The 18,596-nt window shown below is 43.5% G+C and overlaps 1 protein-coding gene across 1 annotated transcript; it reads left to right on the top strand.

Annotated features, from left to right (window-relative positions):
- Nucleotides 1-4,785: 4,785 nt before the first annotated feature.
- On the top strand, nucleotides 4,786-14,358 carry LOC143821386 (extracellular fatty acid-binding protein-like). Its single transcript, XM_077305283.1, has 6 exons — nucleotides 4,786-4,921; nucleotides 7,980-8,050; nucleotides 9,034-9,144; nucleotides 11,593-11,691; nucleotides 13,198-13,229; nucleotides 14,255-14,358. The coding sequence occupies exons 1-5, from the start codon at nucleotides 4,857-4,859 to the stop codon at nucleotides 13,218-13,220; spliced, it is 369 nt and encodes a 122-aa protein (XP_077161398.1). The 5' UTR covers nucleotides 4,786-4,856; the 3' UTR covers nucleotides 13,221-13,229; nucleotides 14,255-14,358.
- The last annotated feature ends 4,238 nt before the right edge of the window (nucleotides 14,359-18,596 follow it).

Raw genomic sequence — 18,596 nt, 5'->3', positions numbered from 1 at the left:
GCAACGGTATGCTTAGTTTGCCATCTTCCTGACTCAAATGTATCAACTTTATGATGTCTGTGTCACCAAGCAAGAGATGCTGGTTTCAGTAAATTAATTATGCACATTATAACAAATTATAATGTGTTAACAATTTCTGATTGTATTGGGCTGGATCCAAAGGATCCCCTTCCAATGTTGAAAGGCATTTGCATCAGAAGAAAAAACAAGAGTGATTTTCTTGAATTCCCAGCATACTTACGGCTTAAGGTTTTGGTTATCAAGGCCATACACAGTCTGGGCCCAGTATACCTGAGGGATCGCCTCTCCGCCTACACCCCTCAAAGAGCCTTGCGCTCTACCACCTACATCCTCCTGGTGGTCCCTGGCCCCAAGGAAGCCCACTTGACCTCAACCAGGGCTAGAGCTTTCTCCATTCTGGCCCCCACCTGGTTGAACAAGCTCCCAGAGGAGATCAGGGCCCCGACAGAACCTAAACAGTTCCACAGGGCCTGCAAAAGAGAGCTCCTCTGCCAGGCATTTGATTGAGGTCAACCTAAACCATCGCTTCCAACTGGCGCCCAAGCCTCCCCCCTCCTACTATGACTGCCATGAATCTGCCCAACCCACTGGGTCTCAGTAAGAGTTGAGCTGAGGCCCCTTACAGTTCCCACCATGCTTTAATGTTATTGTTGTTGTTATTATGTTAATGTTATTCTTGTTACTATAAATGATGTTACCTGTATCATTTTCTTGTTTCATGTAAACCGCCCTGAGCCTTCAGGGAGGGCGGTAAACAAACAAACAAACAAACAAACAAACAAACAAACAAACGTATACGGCTATCAACATTTCACATGTGAAGACTACTTACCTGTAGCAAATGCATCCTACTGGTACACTCAACAGCCAGCCAGAATTGAAGTTTCTGGACCGTTTTCAAAGGCAGCCCCACCGTAAGCACATTGATTAGCAGGATGGCAGTTTGCCAGTGAAGATGCAACTTGCTTTTGGTGTAAATATGACCACAGCCATTTATTGAATGCCTCTCCTGGGAGGGTTGGCCCAGTTTGACCCCCTCAGCCTTCCGGATGATTTACCCGAGAGTCCATGGATGTCCTGGGCCCACCATCCCAGCCAGGAGAGCAGGCCCTTGTCATCCAGATGACTAGGAAGCAACCATATCAGGGCCTGCTAGGCGTCCACCTCACTTTGGCACCCCTAGATCGCTTGGCTACAAGCCCCTGGCCTCCCAGCTGGGTAGGCTGAGCTCGTATCTCTGTCGGTCTCGTTAAGGAGACCCCCCAACCCCCAGGGAGTCTAGTATGCAAACTGAACTCCCTGCCAACAGGCTTCTGCCGTGCCTAAACCGCAGCTGTGACAAAACCTCAACATATTGCGAACGATAACAACAAATATGAAACAGTGGGAGGGAGGGAAGCTGTTCAGGGTGTGAAATGGCAAGGGGGGGTGAGGCGGGAACACATGTTGCCTATAAAGGCACCAGCATCCCACCTCCCACGCATGTTGCAGAGCCTCATCTTCTCCACTTGCCTGTGTCCTCAATGGCCGCCCCCCACAGCATCACTGAAGTCCCAGCCGCTAATTGCAGTAATTTAACTTGGATGTGATAAAAACATGGATCGCTCTAGCCAGAAAATGTTATTTGAGGAATGGCTGTAGATGGTGTTTCGGGTAATGCTCATACATTTTGTGCCCCCAACACTTATAGAACAAAAACTCCTTTGCAGTCATTATGTGGAGCTCCACTTTTGGGGTTTGGAAATTGACAATAAATTTGCTCACCTGTGATTAGGAACTCCTGTTTCAACAGCACCAGTTACAGTTAGACCTGCATAGTCTTTGTTCTTGGTATTGAAGAAGAGTTGCTTTTAATTCCCCACTTTTCATTACCCAAAGGAGTCTCAAAGCGGTTTACAATCACCTTCCCTTCCTCTCCCCACAACTAACAGACACCCCGTGAAGTAGGTAGGGATAACAGAAGTCTGGGAGAACTACTCTGTGAGAACAGCTCTAACAGGATTGTGACTAGTCCATGATCACCCAGCTGGCTGCATGTAGAGGAGCAGAGAACCAAACCCAACTCTCCAGATTAGAAGCCACCACTCTTAATAACTACAACATGCTGTTTCTCTAAAGTCCATAAACCTGTGATACATTTTTGGATGAAAATTCTCTTTTGTCCATCTCTGGGTTTCTTAGGCTTGGTATATGATGAGCTGAAAGCTAACTCATGGGAAAAGAATATATTGCATGATCTAACTAATGCTGAATAATAATGGCCTTTACTAATATACATCTGAATCCTTTCCAACTGGCAATGTTAAGAGGTCATTATAATGAGAGCCCATATAAAGAACAAGTCAGCTCTTGCACCCATAGATCTGGCTCTTTTGATTCTTTGGCACCAAGATTACCAATCGATTGTGAAAGATATCTTATCATGGAGCTCAGGGAGGCTGAACCGGAACAAACTGGTTGCAGGTAGAGATAAACGGATAATGCTACAACTAGCAAAGTTTGTGAATCTGTTTAGAAAGATACAGTCAAAAACCTCTGATGCAAATCTGGCTAATGAATAGTTCACGTATTTGATGTTGTGATTGCCTTGTTAGTTCGTTTTTCATTTTACTATGGCTCTGAACTAATGCAATAAAACGGCCTACCTGCTTCTTCAGGGGGAGAGAAACTGTGATCTCAGTCTTCAAGGAGCTTTGTTGTTGGCTAAAAGCAACTCAGTCTCTTTTGGACTGACAGCCTGCAGTGAAGCAATGGTACAATGTGTCTTCCAATTGTACCCTGTGGAATCCAAGATAGATTCCAAGGTGAGCAGGCTGAAATTCAGTAGACACTCAACCAGAGAATCTGGCTTCACCCCACATTTTCCTGGGTGTGGGACTGGAGTCCTCCCTGGAAACTGAGAGCTCATTCTTCAGATCTGGTTGGTGAGTGGGGGAGAATTCATGCTGTGAAACAAGCTGACATATCTGTTTTCAGATGGATCTTGGTTCTGTGCACCTAAAAGGCCCAGTTCTCCACCATAGACCTCAGTACCTCTAAGATTAGTGATGACCCCTGCCCTGTTATCATTTTTTAGGGCAGAAGCCCTGCCTTGTGTCCTGACCTTCTGACTAGCTCTCCTTGGTTCTTGCCATCTTTGCAGGAAAGGCATGATGGAGAATGCAGTACTGAAAACAGCAGACAAGGCTTACCTTGTACTTCACTGTATCCTGCCCCTCCCATTCTTTTTGATAAGAGGACACAGATGTTCTCTGCCCAATGCCCACTGGGGTCTGAGCCAATATAAATGCCCCTATATTTGGAGAACACAATGGCGTTTGATGCTGCATAATGTCCTCCATCAAATGACCTTTGCAGGAATCATGAGCATGCCAACAATAACCTGTGCTCACCAAAGCCGCATACGTGGCTGGGGGGGGGGGGGAGGAGATGATGGAAGGCATGATGCAGTCTCAAAGGGTGGGGAAGCTCTTCAGAACACTTTAAAAAGGAGACCTCAGAGCACCCAAGTCAACCTCCTTTTGGTATCTCACCTATTTCTTTTGCTGAGAAGAAAGGAAACAAACACCGAAGATGAATTTGTGGCTGGTTGGGTTGGGGCTTGCCTTGCTCTGTACTGTCAATGCTGCATCTGAATGTTCTGGAGACCTCAGCCAGGTAAGAAACCCTGAATGGGGCTAAGGAAGGGACTGCATCCTTCCATTTGGTTGTAACCAGCATGCCTTGGATACACCAGTTCCATCTAGGTTTTTCTCCAAAGCACTTGACTTCCATAATGAAGGGTTCCTATTTTCATTGCTGTGGAATCTGAGAGAAACTTATTGACTCTGTTCTTCCATGATGTATTGGAATGGGGCTAACTGGTACACCAATATTTGGGAAGGCATCCCCTGTGGAAAAAATTCCCAAACGGTATGAATAAGACACAAGTTTTCAGATTGTGATCACCTTCCTCTAGAAGTTGAAAATGTAAAACAGGACTGCTGGCCTTAGAAAGTCCATCACTGAAAGATTTAGATTCATGCTTATCCCTAGTGGTAAACCTGGTCCCCAGTGGTTCTGCTTACCTATGTGACCTCTGTATCAGATCCTTCCTAGAATTCCTTAGCATATCCTTCTCAATTCAAGCCCCATTCAAGTCATTCTGGTATGTATTTCCAGCTTGGTGTAGTGGTTAGGAGTGTGGACTTCTAATCTGGAGAGCCGTGTTTGATTCCACGCTCCCCCACATGCAACCGGCTGGGTGACCTTGGGCTCGCCACAGCACTGATAAAGCTGTTCTGACTGAGCAGTGATATCAGGGCTCTCTCGGCCTCACCCACCTCACAGGGTGTCTGTTGTGGGAAGAGAGAACGGAATTGTAAGTCGCTTTGAGACTCCTTAGGATAGAGAAAAGCGGCAACCAACTCTTCTTCTCAATCACCCTTCTTGCCTGACTGTCCATTCCTGAGAAATGATGAAAGGTGAAAGTCAAGTTGGGTTGCCAACCTCCAGGTGGGACCTGGAGTTCTCCATGAAAATTACATCTCCAGACAACATGGATCAAATCACCTGGGGAAAATGATTGCTCCAAACCCTGCCTTCCCCAGGCTCCACCCTCAGATCTTCAGAAATTTCATAACCCTGAGATGGCAATACTCATTCCAGGTGCTGGGGAGGCCTTCATTCTTATCCCTTATGTACATTTATGTTCACAATTTTTTTCCATAGTGTAACAACTTTTGGTAGCCTTAGTTGATGACATAATCTTATGCTTTCAGCTACAAGGGAAATGGTATGGGAGCGCAATAGGAAGTACCTGTGAGCATTTTTTGAAGCACAAGGACAAGGCGAAGATGATTGTTACTGAAATTGCCATCACAGGAGAGAACAAATTTAAGTTAACCTCTTATTTCCCAAAGTAAGTGCTTTGCATGGCCAATGCTGCTTTTGCATGTTAGAGTTTGGTATGCTTGCCTGGATGTTTCGGTTACACTCTTGTCAGAAACAGAATTGATATAAAATCTTGGAAATGAGATTTGATGATGATGATTAGTGTAATCTAATTTCAAAATTGCTGGTGAATATTTCAAAGCAATCCTACACTCTGCTTTCTTGTAACCTTTTAAAGTGAATATTAGAGTATTTGCAAAATATTTGTATTATGAGAATATAGATTTGGATTTTTTTGGAATAGGAGCTGATGCAGCATAGTTTTAGTGGCCTACTGTCAAGTTTCAATGTTGGGTTCATGCACTTTTGCTGACCCTAGTAGACCATAGCAGTAGATCTTAGTAAACCATGGCAGGTATAGCCCAGGTCAAAGTATAATCTTCTTGGCTGCAGAAAAGTTACGATAAAATAAATACATTCTAATCTATACCATCCAATCCTATCAGCTAAAGATGCTTAACAACTGTATAAAATCACAGATAATAATATCATACAATTTTACAATTTTCTAAGGGTCTCTCAGGGCTTTTCTGCACATCTTAATTTTAGCATCATAGTTACCCTCTGAAGATGCTATATTCTCGGCATTCCGTGTCACCAACCTCCTGTGTCCAGCCAGCAAACTGCTCGCTATATCTGCCATTTTAAAGCGCGAGTTGGTGAATCCCAAAAAGTAGATTCGCCAACCTAAAAAGCACTATCCCCCAGCAGGCAAGCAGCAGGCCACCAGCCCCCCCCAAAATGTTTGGAGGCAAAGAAGTGTTGCCCCCCCCCCACCTTGCACCTGCCTTGCTCTCCCTTTTTACGGGGGACTGGAAGTGCTTTTTAAAAATAGAGAACAGCCTGGAGCAATGAATAGGTGGACAAGCATACAAGCAATGCTAGAAATAAATGTATTTATTTCCAGAGTTGTGACACAAAGCATGCCTCTCTAAATCTCTAAAAAAGCATGCCTCTCTAAAAGATGTTTAAAAAATCAGGAATGAGATTAATGTTTAAAAGTATCTAAAGACTCGTGATTCCATAAGGGGTGGCATTCAAAAAGCACTGTGCATCTATGCGTAGGCATTTAAACAGAGAAGTATGAATTTTTAAAAATTTAGTGGGCATCACGGGCATGGAGAAAGGGAATTGGCTGCCTGGCTTGATTGGCAGGTGGAAGAGAGTCATGTATAAAACGCGTTGCTCTGTTCCGCCATTTCCAGTTAGCAGTTGTGGAGGCAGAAAAGTGCAAAAAGGTGGCAGACTAGAGCGAGACAGGAAAAAGGTGAGGAGTGGCCGGGAGGCATGATAATATTTAGCGTTACACTATTCAGCTGACATAACACTATTTTTTACCAATGTACGGAAATGCCCTCAAAGTTTGGAGGGGTCTCCATTGGTGGGTCTTTCATGTGGGGAGGGCAGTATTTCTTGCTGTTATTGCCTGGCCTCAGCTATAGCCCTGGTAGAGCAGCTCGGTTTTGCAGGCCCTCTGGAATTGTGTGAGATCCTGGAAGGCCCTGATTTTTTCAGGTAGAGTGTTCCACCAGGCCAGGGCCAAGTCTGAGAAAACCTTACCCCCCCCCCCCTAGTCAACACCAGTTTTATCTCTCTGGGGCTGGGGAGTAGATTTAGGCTGCCTGGCCTTAATACTCTTTGGAGGCTAAAGGGGAGGAGATGGCCCCAAAGATACAGGGATCCCTGACCATTTAGGGCCTTCAATGTTAAGGTCAAAACCTTGAATTTGATCTGGTCTTCAGTCTGTAGTCTTTAATAGCTTTAATAGCTTTAAAAGATGTTTAATAGCTTTGATAGCTTTGAACATCAAGCTATCAAATTCAAGTATGGTTTAAGTTTTGGAACACATCTTTTTCATTTTTCTTGTTTGGCAAATTAATGAACGTGACATTTGCATGAACCTATGCAATAAAATTCTACAAATTTAATTTTTTATTTATTTCCCGCTGCACTTGGCCATGCGGGTTACAGATTAAAACTGTCAAAATTACAATAAAACAGAATAAAAACACAATAAGCCTTACAACAGTACAAAAGAACAAAATGGTGATAGGCACATAACCAATCAAAAATTTTCTCTCCCATTAATTCCCACCTGGTAAATCCTGCCCAACCTAAACCGTGCTATGTGTGGATGGTAAGTTGTAATGGTGTCTAGACAGTAAGATCTCCAAAGGAAGGGAGGGGGGCATAGATCTTCCAGCCCTAGCCTCGAGCAAATGCCTGGTGGAAGAGCTCTATCTTGCAGGCTCTGCAGAACCTTGATAGCTTCGACAGGACCCTCAGCTCATCCGGGAGCTCATTCCACCAGGTAAGGGCCAGGACTGAAAAGACCCTGGTCCTGGTTGAGGCCAGGTGCTGCTTTACATGGGCCAGGGATCACAAATTTATTAGTACTTGCAGAGTGCAAAGTGAGTGCAATTTAGAGTCTGCAAGCAAACACCTTATTCAGGGTTTTGTGCCTTTTGCATTTCTGTAAGCACATGAGACAAGCATCAATTCTGTATTATATAATTACCACACAGCCAGTTTTTAGTCCTCATGCTTGCACAGAAAAGTCCAAATAAACATGGACAGTGAGGAGAGAATAAGTGGCCCATGTAGCTGCTTGCTTTCCCAGTGTCATGCCGAAGAAAGCTCTATGCACAAGTCTTCAAGCAATAATATCTTAGTTTATAATAGTAGTAACAACATATTATGTTAGTTGTAAGACATTTAAAATGATCTTATAGCACATGCAAAATTCCCTGTTTCCCATAGTCAGCCCTAGTAGATACATTTTTGGATTGTGATAGTACATTTGGTGACAGAAATGATTTTGAGGATGCATTAGTCTCTTGTCATGGCTTACAATCTTAAGTCTCTTCTTGGCACTTTTCATTCTGGAAGCCATGAATCTGAAGGCCCACCTATAAAGATGACCACTCTGAAGACACCATCTTACTTGACCATTTTCTAAGATCCAAGATAATGTTGAGCCTGTCTCCTTTTGTCTTGATAATCGTTGTCTTCATCACATTTTGCAGGAAAAATGAATGCAAGAGAATTGAAATAGAGTTTGTGAAACTGGAAGATGGAACATACTATCACAAATCTGGTTTGTATTTCCTTTGGGAGGGGAATCATAACAAAAATCACAGATGTAAAATAGTTTCAATACTGTAGTTAAGACATTATATTGATTTAAATAATCATATGTTCTAGTAGCCAAGTCAGAGAAATCTGAGGATATATCCCATAATTTGAGCTGTGAATGGACAAGACAGATCTACCTACAAAGCTGAAAAGCATTCCAGGTTTACAGAAAAATCTGAAACCTTAATAAACCCTTAAACCTAACAACATTAGGCGGTCAAAATAGCAACAACATAATAAAAGGAATGTCTATATCTTTAAAAAACAGAAGCCATACATGGCAGTTGCTAGGCAACCACAGCATTCTAGGCTTGATTTCTATAACAGGTAGGGCCCTTTCCATGGCTGCTTAATGGAGTGACTGGATACCACTTCAGTTGCAGATCGGAGGCCACTGTTCTTAACCACTGCACTATGCTGACACTTCAGATTTTCTGATGAGGCTTTACTTTGAATATAATCACTTGCTGATGCAGTGTTGGCATCCAATAGGCACCCTCAGTTGTTCCTTACTATCTAAAGCAGTGATTCTCAACCTTCCTAATGCCACGACCCTTTAATACAGTTCCTCATGTTTATAACCATAAAATTATGCAAGTGTTCTTTCACAGAAATTAAACTGAAACTGACCAATGGTGTGAAGCTCCACTGTTCATGATTGTATATATATTGTATTTTTCCCTTGGGGTTTCTCAGTTCAGTTTTGCCTCTTGTCCCATGCTGATCTCGCTCTTTTCTGCTGTTCCAGACAGATGAACTACCCCACAAGGCTGTTGTGGGGATGGCACTCCCCCCCCCTAGCCAAGCTGCTTGCCTTGCCATGACCCCCAGGTTGAGAACCACTGATCTAAAGGGTGCTAAATATTGCTTTCAGTGCCAGTGTGCTCTTCAGGGACAGATTTGCCTCATTAACTTTTAGTGTCTCCCTTTTATCTTTCCTCCTAGACTGGGGTGAGAAAAGGATGAAAATTGTGTCTACAGATTGTGAGACCTATATCTTGTTTGATGTGAAGATGCAAAAGAAAGAGAAAACCTCAAGTCTTGTGGCAATGTATAGTAAGTATTCCAGGGTTGCTACCATGTTCCACATACTTTGAGGTAAAAAGAAATATTGCCCCAGTTTCTAGGGTCTTTCCTTTTATGACCCATTCCACCAAAGGATCACATCACAGGATTATGTGGAAGGCAAAGATTTTTGAAGCTGTACTCACTTAACTCTACACCAGCCTTGATTTGTGCCTGGACACAAATAGGGAGCCAGTGTAGAGAGGCCAAGATTGAAGAGATTTTTTTCACAGTCAGAGTAGTTCAGCAGTGGAATAGGCTGCCTAAGGAGGTGGTGAACTCCCCCTCACTGGCAGTCTTCAAGCAAAGGTTGGATACACACTTTTCTTGGATGCTTTAGGATGCTTAGGGCTGATCCTGCATTGATCAGGGGGTTGGATTAGATGGCCTGTATGGCCCCTTCCAACTCTATGATTCTATGATTCTAGATGATACCTACAACCTACTGCAGGTACAATCACTAGAAAGACCTTTTTTTTTTCTTTTCTAGTGATGGTACCTTTTAGACAAACTATCCATCTGGCTAGATCAGGAAAAGCTGATTGGGAGGGAACAAGCTGGATTTAGGGAAGGGGCATCCACCTTGGATCATTGTTTAACTATCCAGCTTCTAATAGAGAAATATACCTCTACTAGTCCCACCTCACTATATGCTGTCTTTGTATACTTCAAAGCAGCATTTGACTCTATTTCCAGAGCTCGTCTCTGGGAAAAGCTAGATTCCACTTCAATTGATCGAAGGCTTCTCATTCTCATTAAATCTTTATACCAGAACAGGGCTCTTAGAGTAAGATGTAGCAAACAAGGACATTTAACTGACCCAAGTAATACCTTCAAAGGGGTCAAGCAAGCCTGTATCTTAGCCCCTACACTTTTTAATTTCTATATAAATTATTTGATCCAAGTGTTTCAAGACTTGCATCTCCCAATATTAGCTGGTTGCCCAATCCCTATACTGCTTTATGCTGATGATGTAGTTCTTCTCTCAAGAACCCCCATAGGGATTAGGCAAATGCTTAAAAAACTTGCCCAACATTGTGAAAAAGAAATTAACTACGAGAAGACCAAGGCCATGGCATTTGGCAAACGTCCAAAATCTAGAAGATGGATGCTAAATGGACACAAAATTGAACAAGTAACCAAATTTAAATATTTAGGTGTATATATTCAAGCCTCTGGAGCAAAGAGCATCCATTATTCATATACATCAGAACTAGGGCAAAGATCAGCAAATAATATATTGAAATTCTATCAAATAAAGGGCAGATTCTTTATACCAGCAGCCCTGAAGCTATACTCTGCTAAATCTCTAGCCCAACTAACTTATGGTGCATTTTTGGGTGCTCCGATGTCAGATACTATCAAGATTGAAAGGGTCCAGTCTAAATTCGTTCGGGCACTCCTCCAACTTCCATGCTGTGTAACCAACTCCATGGTGTGTCTGGAAACAGGAATGTTAAAGGTCTAAGACAAAACCTGCCTGTCAGCAATAGGAATGTGGCTGAAATTAATACATCACCCACAGGGTATAGTTTCTCTAACCCTGAATGACAACTTCCAATCTTCTTGGACTAAGGCTGTTCACAGAGGAATCCAAAGTCTGGGCTTCTCCATACACTTATTATCCAAATTAGCTCATGATCAAGCTGCATCATTAGTTAAGCAGCGGATACAAGACATTCAACGTCAACTGGACTTAAGTAAAGCTCCAACTTCTTTGGCCCCAGTTAAAACAAGATATGTTCTGGCCCCTGCCACCTATCTGTCTCAGCTGGTAATAAGTAAACAAAGAAGGGCATTTACCCTTGCAAGATGCTCCGTGTTGCCTTCAGCTCTTGTAGAGGGTTGCTATAAGAACGTTCCCCTTACACTGAGACAATGTTTTTGTGGGAGCGGCGAAATTGATACAAGAGAGCATATATTGTTCCACTGCTCTGCTTATGTAGACATTCGTAGCAACTTGATCAAACTACTCCTCAAAATGTTGTCAGAACATCATGATGTAGATCGAGCAAAAAGGCTGTTGAGTGATGAGTCCCCCCAGGTGACAACTCAGCTGGCTAGATTTTGTGCCGCCGCCATAAAAATCCAATGCTCTAAAGTAGCATAATTTTAAGTTCAATTTTATGATGTTTTAAATTGTATTATATCAAATGACCATATTCTTTTGGTCTTTTAACTTTGTATAACTTGGTCTGAACGCTGTCTCTGTGTGCTACATGTCTCACCTCTGCAGGTGGAGGCACAAAGAGCGGGATATGAGGAGAGGATCTTAACTTGTGGTCTGGACAAACGTTTGTGAAGGGTTCAGTTCACCCATGTAGCCTTTCACAGTGTTGATTTGGGGACTCATATTGCTTTTTGGTATAGAAGCTGGTTCTCTACTGGTGAAAGATAGGAAATCATGGATGAACTGATTTTGGTTGTTTGTTTATTCAGCCAAGAAACCTGAACTGCCTGATCATCTTAAGAAGATGTTTTTGGAACATGGAAGGAGCGTAGAGCTCAGAGATGATCAAATGATCCTTCCAACTGAAGGTAAGATCTAAGAAACAGAATTTTTGTTGTGGAAGATCTATGGAAGGTCTGCTTCCATCCCCTCTCTCATGCACTCTGTAGTTCTCACCAGTTGACATTCAGGGTTTCTTCCAAGAGTTCCCATTATTATTTCTTCTGAGAACTTTTGAGTCTAGGTTTCTTGTGGAAATTGATGTGGCATATCTGTTCCAAATAATATTTCTGGTAAGGCCTTGGAGGAGGAGCATGTCTCATGGCTTAAGTGCCACTCAGTGCTTAACACCCACTCAGGGTGGTTGTCCCACCCCTGAGTGCCTCCTCCTCCAACCGACTTGCCTGTCTAGCAGCCAGCCAGTCGCCTTCCACCCCCCACCCCTGACTGCCCCTCCTCCTTCCACTTCCCTCTGAAGCTCAGAGGCTGCAGATTCCTGCTGCATGAGAGCTGCCCCTGCTGGTGAGTTCCCTTCCCAGGGGCCTCCAGTCTGCAGCCTTTCCAGGTACTGGGGGGAGGGGGAGGCTATCTGCAGAATTCTTCCACCCCCCTACCCAATCTAGCACCTGTTATATTCCTGAATGCAATAGGCTTGGTCCCTAGTACATTAATAATTTCCCATTCTATGTCTTTTATTTCTTGATTTTGTGCTGAGAATATGTGGCTTGCCACATCTTTATATTCCATCATTTCCCTGTCTTCTTCCACATTACCAATGTACATTTGTATGGTTGTATCAAAACTGTTTGTTTGGTGTTTTACCAAGGTGCCTGAGTATATGTGCCTACTAGTAAAAGAACTCACAGAAAAACTCTACAATAACATCCAGACTGATCTTTAACAAAGATTCAAATGATTGTATCATTTGTTATTTGAACCTAAAAAATGATAAAGCAATCGCGTACACTCCCATCACCATTAAAAATGGCACATGCCAATAAGAACAGTTAAACCATAAAAATAATCCAATGTCATACTGAGGTGCATTCAGACTCTTGAAGCTTCTGAGCTGTACAAACTGTCATAGATCTTGTTAATATAAAGCAGAGTCACGTAGCAGTAAAGTGTGTGGCTTAACAACACTGGACAAAAGAGCAATAATAAGCAAATATCTCAAAAGAATCCTGGGATAGAAAAAGCTACACTGACTCAGACAAGATTACACAGTGAGCCAAAATCAAAGCTCAGTGATGAACTTTTAAAACCTCGCTTCAGAGGTCTATGCTTAATACGATCATGAAGTAGTGCACTGCTAATTCATTAAAAACCAGTGCTAGTTCATTAAAAAGTAGAACAACAGTAGTCCATGAACATCTGGAGGAGCACAGGTTTACTACTCCTGACCTAGATGAATGATAGAGAGCTGTGCCTCTGAGCATGCAGGTCCTTCATTGCTCAGCAACCATACACAGATACACCCAGGTGGGCAGGCATTCAGAAAGCAGTCTGGTCTGCTCCATGCATGTATGTCTTTGCATTTGATATCGAGAAACTCAGTAAACACATCCCCCTTCCCTTTCATTTTGTTTTCATAGTGGCTTGTCCTAATGAGGCATAGGAGGAAAAGGTGAGTTTCTAAATACTGATTCGGGGCCAAAGAAACATATAACTTTTAAGACAGTAGGTGACATCACCTGCCCCAGACTCCAGGCTCCTGCTGCTGCTTGACGGAGCAGTAGCAGCAAAATAAAGGGAAATTTGGTGTTACTTGATTCTGAAGTAATGCTGCAAGTTTATGCAATGCTCCTCCCGTGCTCCCCCACTCCATGGAATTGCCATCTGGTGATTCGACACCATCTCTAATGCATGCCATATCCTATCCACATAAACAGAAAGTTTAATAAAACCTTATATACCTTTTTAAGGCTGGGGACTGTGGGGGGGGGGAGAAGAGGGAGCCCTGGGGAACGGGGGTGGGAGAGGAAGGCACGCCAGCGCCCACAAACCAGCAGGCACACCTCCCTCCCCTCCGCGGCGCAGCGCTTGCTGTGCCGGGAGCAATCAGCCGCCTCCCGGTGCAGCGAGTGCCACGCTGCAGGGGGGAGGTGTGGGCGCTGGCAGTCCAGTGGGCATTTGCAAGGGCGCAGGGGCGGCAGGTCACGGCACCCACGCCTCCCTCTCCCCCGCAGCCCGGTACCGAGGCCTCTGCAGTCCAGTATTGACCCCTCCACGGCCTGATACTGGTACCGTAGCCTGGTGGTTGGGAGCACCGCTATACACAGATACAGTAAAACTGTAAATTTATATAACCAACAAACATAATCTTTATTTGCTTGCCTGCTATTTTTGGAACTCAAAAATAATATATAAAAAATCTGTCCACAGAATAAATACAGCATGAAAACATATGCAAATTTCTTGACCTTGTCTTTGAACTACTTCCCGGCTTCATTAACTTGTCTATGACCAATATCAGCTCTCAGGAGCTTCCCTGAGCAATCTCTGGTAGGAAATGTCAGGAACTTTTCCTCCTCACACCCTTGAGTGCTGCTGCTAGTCAGGGAGAAAGAAGTGCTGGGATAGGAGGATCCCTGGCACGGCTTTATATAAAACTGATTCATGTATTCACCTCCTATCCTTCTTGCATTCTAGGTGTTGGATGATTGTTCAACAGAAGATGCCAGCAGTACCTTGGAAGAAGTAGTTTTGTAGGCCATGTGATTTTGACCTTTGCTTTGACCTTTGTCCTGTCTTGGGACAGAAGTGTCTTCATGCTATTAATAAAGAGATCTGCAAATTGCATCCCGAGATCTTGTTTTGTGTATACTGTTGGAGGAAGGGGAGGGAATTGGAAGACATTCCTTCATTGAAAGGATATTCAGGGTGCTTTGCTGGAAGAGGAGAGGACCAAAGGACAGATGGGGCTTCGTACCTGCTGAAAAAAATGAGGGTCATAGGAGGTGTAATACACACAGACATACATGCAGACACATACACTTTTTTCTGCTGATTGCTACCCAGCTGTCCTTCTTCTCCCCCGGTATTTAGCTCTGAAACTTGCCTCATACCTAACTTGCGGGAAGAATTAAGAACATAAGAGAAACTATGTTGGATCAGGCCAATGGCCCAACCAATCTAGCACTGGTCACACAATGGCCAAAACCCAGGTGCCATCAAGAGGTCCACCAGAGAGGCCAGAACTCTATATCAAATCAGCAGGCTTCTCAAAATCAGATGTATTTCTAGAGCTGAAACCAAGCAGATAACTGGCTATGACTGCTTCTTCCAACAGGCCCCATGGTCCACAACCAGTAATGAGAGTTTTGTCATGAATGATTAAGGGGTTATATTAAAGAAATTCCACACATACTCTTGCAAACAGCTGTCTTAATATTCAGTTCAGAGAAAACGGTGGAAGTTTTATCAGGAAAAAGCTTTTCACAGTCAGAGTAGTTCAGCAATGGAATAGGCTGCCTAAGGAGGTGGTGAGCTCCCCCTCACTGGCAGTCTTCAAGCAAAGGTGGGATACACACTTTTCTTGGATGTTTTAGGATGCTTAGGGCTGATCCTGCAATGAGCAGGGGGTTGGACTAGATGGCCTGTATGGCCCCTTCCAACTCTACGATTCTGTGATTCTGTGAGGTGGCTATTCCTCTGGGGCCACACAAAGCAATAAACTGTCCCTATTGTGACTAGGTTAAGGTGACCAGATATCTGGCCCTGCAAGGCGGGATGCACCGCAGCAGCAGCAGGGACCAATAAGAGGGACCAAGACCATGAAGGGCTTTATGTGTGTGAGCTAATACCTTAAATTGAGCTCAGGAACAAATGAGCAGCCAATGGAAGGTGTGACAGAACCAGGCTGCTTTTGCCTTGCAATCCCTTTTCCAACTCATCCACCCCCTTTTCCAGCTGGCTGCCAACTCCAGGAGGGCAGCAAAAGGGTCTCTCTCTCTCTCTCTCTCTCTCTCTCTCTCTCTCTCTCTCTCTCTCTCTCTCTCTCTCTCTCTCTCTCTCTCTCTCTCTCTCTCTCTCTGGATCACACACATTGTCACCACTTGGTCATAGTACTGGACCATTCCCAAGGCCTTGCCTCTGTGTCTCCCAAAAACCCACTTATGAGCACCAGAGGAACAATTTACTTTAGAGTACACCCCTCCAGAGGGGTTGCCAAGCTCCCTCTCCTGACCCTGGGTCTTTCCTTTGCACTGGATTAGTGTTTCCAAGACAGGGGAGCTCAATGTAGTCAGAAAACCATAGCCCGCTTCAAATGTATAAATAATGTATTAAAAGAATAAGGGTCATAAGCAAATCTTTAGCACAACACAAAAATAAGCACAAGAGGCAAAATAACTTGGATGAAACAGAATTCTTCTGTCCCTCTGTTGAAACATCTGATGTTAAGCTCCTTTGTTCAAGGAGTTCTCCAGTTCTTATGGCCTTGTCATCTCATCTGGCAGCCACATGGTACAAGATAGCTGCTCACCTTTTCGTGTAAGAGCATGCACCTACTTCCATGGTCAGCAGGCTAAAGAGCTCCTTCCTGTGGTCAGCATCAGTTGTACCTCCCTGTCCCCTCCCATGGGTAATTCGTTTCTCCTAGGGAATTTTGGGGAGAAGAAACCTTGCTCTCCCCCAGGAGCTAGACCAATTAGCATGTAAAAGGAGGCAAGCAAAGGAAGAGCATTTCTCTACAGAGGGTCTGCAGAATGGGAGTAATATAATAAGCTCTGCTTAGCTCCTGCTAATAGCTGAGCTGCAACATATTGGACCAGTTGGAGTTTCTGAGCTGATTTTGAGAGAAGCAATGTACATCAGTGCATTACAGTAGTCCAGTCTTGATGTTACTGAGTTAAGTACCAGCTAGTTTTTTCTTGTCTATAGAAAGAACCTGGGTTGGTGGTATTAGCCACTCCATTGTATTAGCCTTTTCCCAGCAGGGGAAGACAGAGACTTCCAGTGATGTTTGTCCTTAGTACATGGTTCTGATACTTGCTCAGGTATACTGCTTCAGAAAGTTGTAGGGTTTGTAAATGCTTGCTATCAGAAGATCAGCCTCTTGTCCCAGTGGAAGGTAATGGCCAGTGCAGCTGACAGGAACCACACGCCCCCCAGACAAAGTTTTCTTCCAGCCCCTCCTCATAAACAAAGTATCTGCTGTTCTAATGAAAAATGGGAGAAAACAAGGAAGGGTGACTGGCATTATATTGTGGGGTGGCATTGTGGGGAGAGGAAAGGGAAGGCAACTGTAAGCCGCTTTGAGGCTCCTTCTGGTAGAGAAAAGCTGCATATAAGAACCAACTCTTCTTCTAAACTGCCCAAGCCCACTTGTGAGGAGGGGTGGTCTAGAAATTGAACTGTAAAACAACCAACCAACCAACCAACCAAACCAACCAACCAACAAGACATCCAAATGTCATTTCCAGATGAAAAACTGGAAATGATGTCACTGTACGGTAAAAACTATAAAGATCAGAGGGATTCCTAGAATATCACATCAATAAGGGGACATCACTTCCTTTTCTGGGGGAACTGAAAATTTCTGGTGTTGTGCAATGCTATTTCCTGTCTCTTGAGCCTCCTGTATGTTTTCAGCCAAGGGTTGATAATCCCAATGTATCATGACTTCTGTGATGCCCCAGTTAGTGATAGGAGAATTTTCCCCAGCACATTTCAGAAATAGGGATATCAGAAATGCCAATTTCAGTTTCTTATTGTTTTGTTTCTTTTCATTTTGTAAGCCTTTTTCATTTCTGCCGTATTCATGGCTATTTCTTCTGATTTGTTCATTTCCTTGTTAAAGGTAAAGGTATCCCCTGTGCAAGCACCGAGTCATGTCTGACCCTTGGGGTGACGCCCTCTAGCGTTTTCATGGCAGACTCAATACGGGGTGGTTTGCCAGTGCCTTCCCCAGTCATTACCGTTTACCCCCCAGCAAGCTGGGTACTCATTTTACCGACCTCGGAAGGATGGAAGGCTGAGTCAACCTTGAGCAGGCTGCTGGGATTGAACTCCCAACCTCATGAGCAGACAGCTTCAGACAACATATTGCTGCCTTACCACTCTGCGCCACAAGAGGCTCTTTCATTTCCTTGTTAGGCCACATTTAAACCCTGTATCTGTTCTACTTCACTTATGGGCCCATTCATACAAAATTAATGTTGTAAATTAGTGCAAAGAATCAGAAAATGCCATAAAAATAAAGACCCATCAGATTTGGTAGATTATTTGCCTCAAGCAAGCAGCAAAGAATAAAATCATGTGAATATGTATGACAATGCAATCTAAATCAAGTGGAATGTTGCAATCTTTAACCGCTCCTGGCGGAGTGGAAGAAATAAAACAGTAAGGGCCCCGAGGGCAGGCCCTGTCCGGGATGAGGAAGGGTGCCAATAGGGACCACAACCTTAGTGAGGCTGATTTTTGCCAAAGACTGGTCAAAGGCTTCTAAAGTACCGTCAGCTGCGGCCTGGCTGGAAAAGCTGGCAGATCTCTCAAAAATGGCCAAACTAACTAGCTTGGTCAACAGAAGTTCAACACATGAAAGTCCTTTTACACGGCCTTTCTTGACAATCAGAGCTAACTATCTGGGTTTGGGGACCAAGGAGCCAGACTGATGCCTTAATTTGTTTTAAAAAAATGTCATATCTATTCTTTTTCTTTCTTATATTGGAATAAAAGATTATTATTAAAAAATTTGAACAATTTTTGTACGTTTTCTAAAACTGTAGGTTCCAAACGTGTATGTTTTGTTTGTTCAAAATGTGTATCTCTTGGCATGTATTAAGCGATCTAATGCAGGAAAGCTAGCTAGATCCCTGGCGCTCCTTAAGTGTATCCTGATATCTCAGGAATTCAAAAGTTGAGCTATAAAACAATATAAATTTTAACGATTATTTATTAAAATGCAACAACATTAGGTTAAAAACAAAGTAAAAACTATATGAAAACTATACGGATCTAACTGCACATGAACATACCAAATGCGTTTCGA

Source organism: Paroedura picta, chromosome 12 (genome assembly GCF_049243985.1).
Source record: "Paroedura picta isolate Pp20150507F chromosome 12, Ppicta_v3.0, whole genome shotgun sequence".
Lineage (NCBI taxonomy): Eukaryota > Metazoa > Chordata > Lepidosauria > Squamata > Gekkonidae > Paroedura > Paroedura picta.
The sequence above is the reverse complement of the archived record's forward strand: the minus strand, read 5'-3'. Positions and strand labels throughout refer to the sequence as shown.

Coding starts and splice junctions, on each gene's coding strand:
- LOC143821386 (XM_077305283.1), top strand. CDS start 4,857: ATGATTGTTACTGAAATTGCCATCACAGGAGAGAACAAATTTAAGTTA. Junction 4,922..7,979: donor TTAACCTCTTATTTCCCAAA/GTAAGTGCTTTG, acceptor CACATTTTGCAG/GAAAAATGAATGCAAGAGAA. Junction 11,692..13,197: donor AATGATCCTTCCAACTGAAG/GTAAGATCTAAG, acceptor TTGTTTTCATAG/TGGCTTGTCCTAATGAGGCA.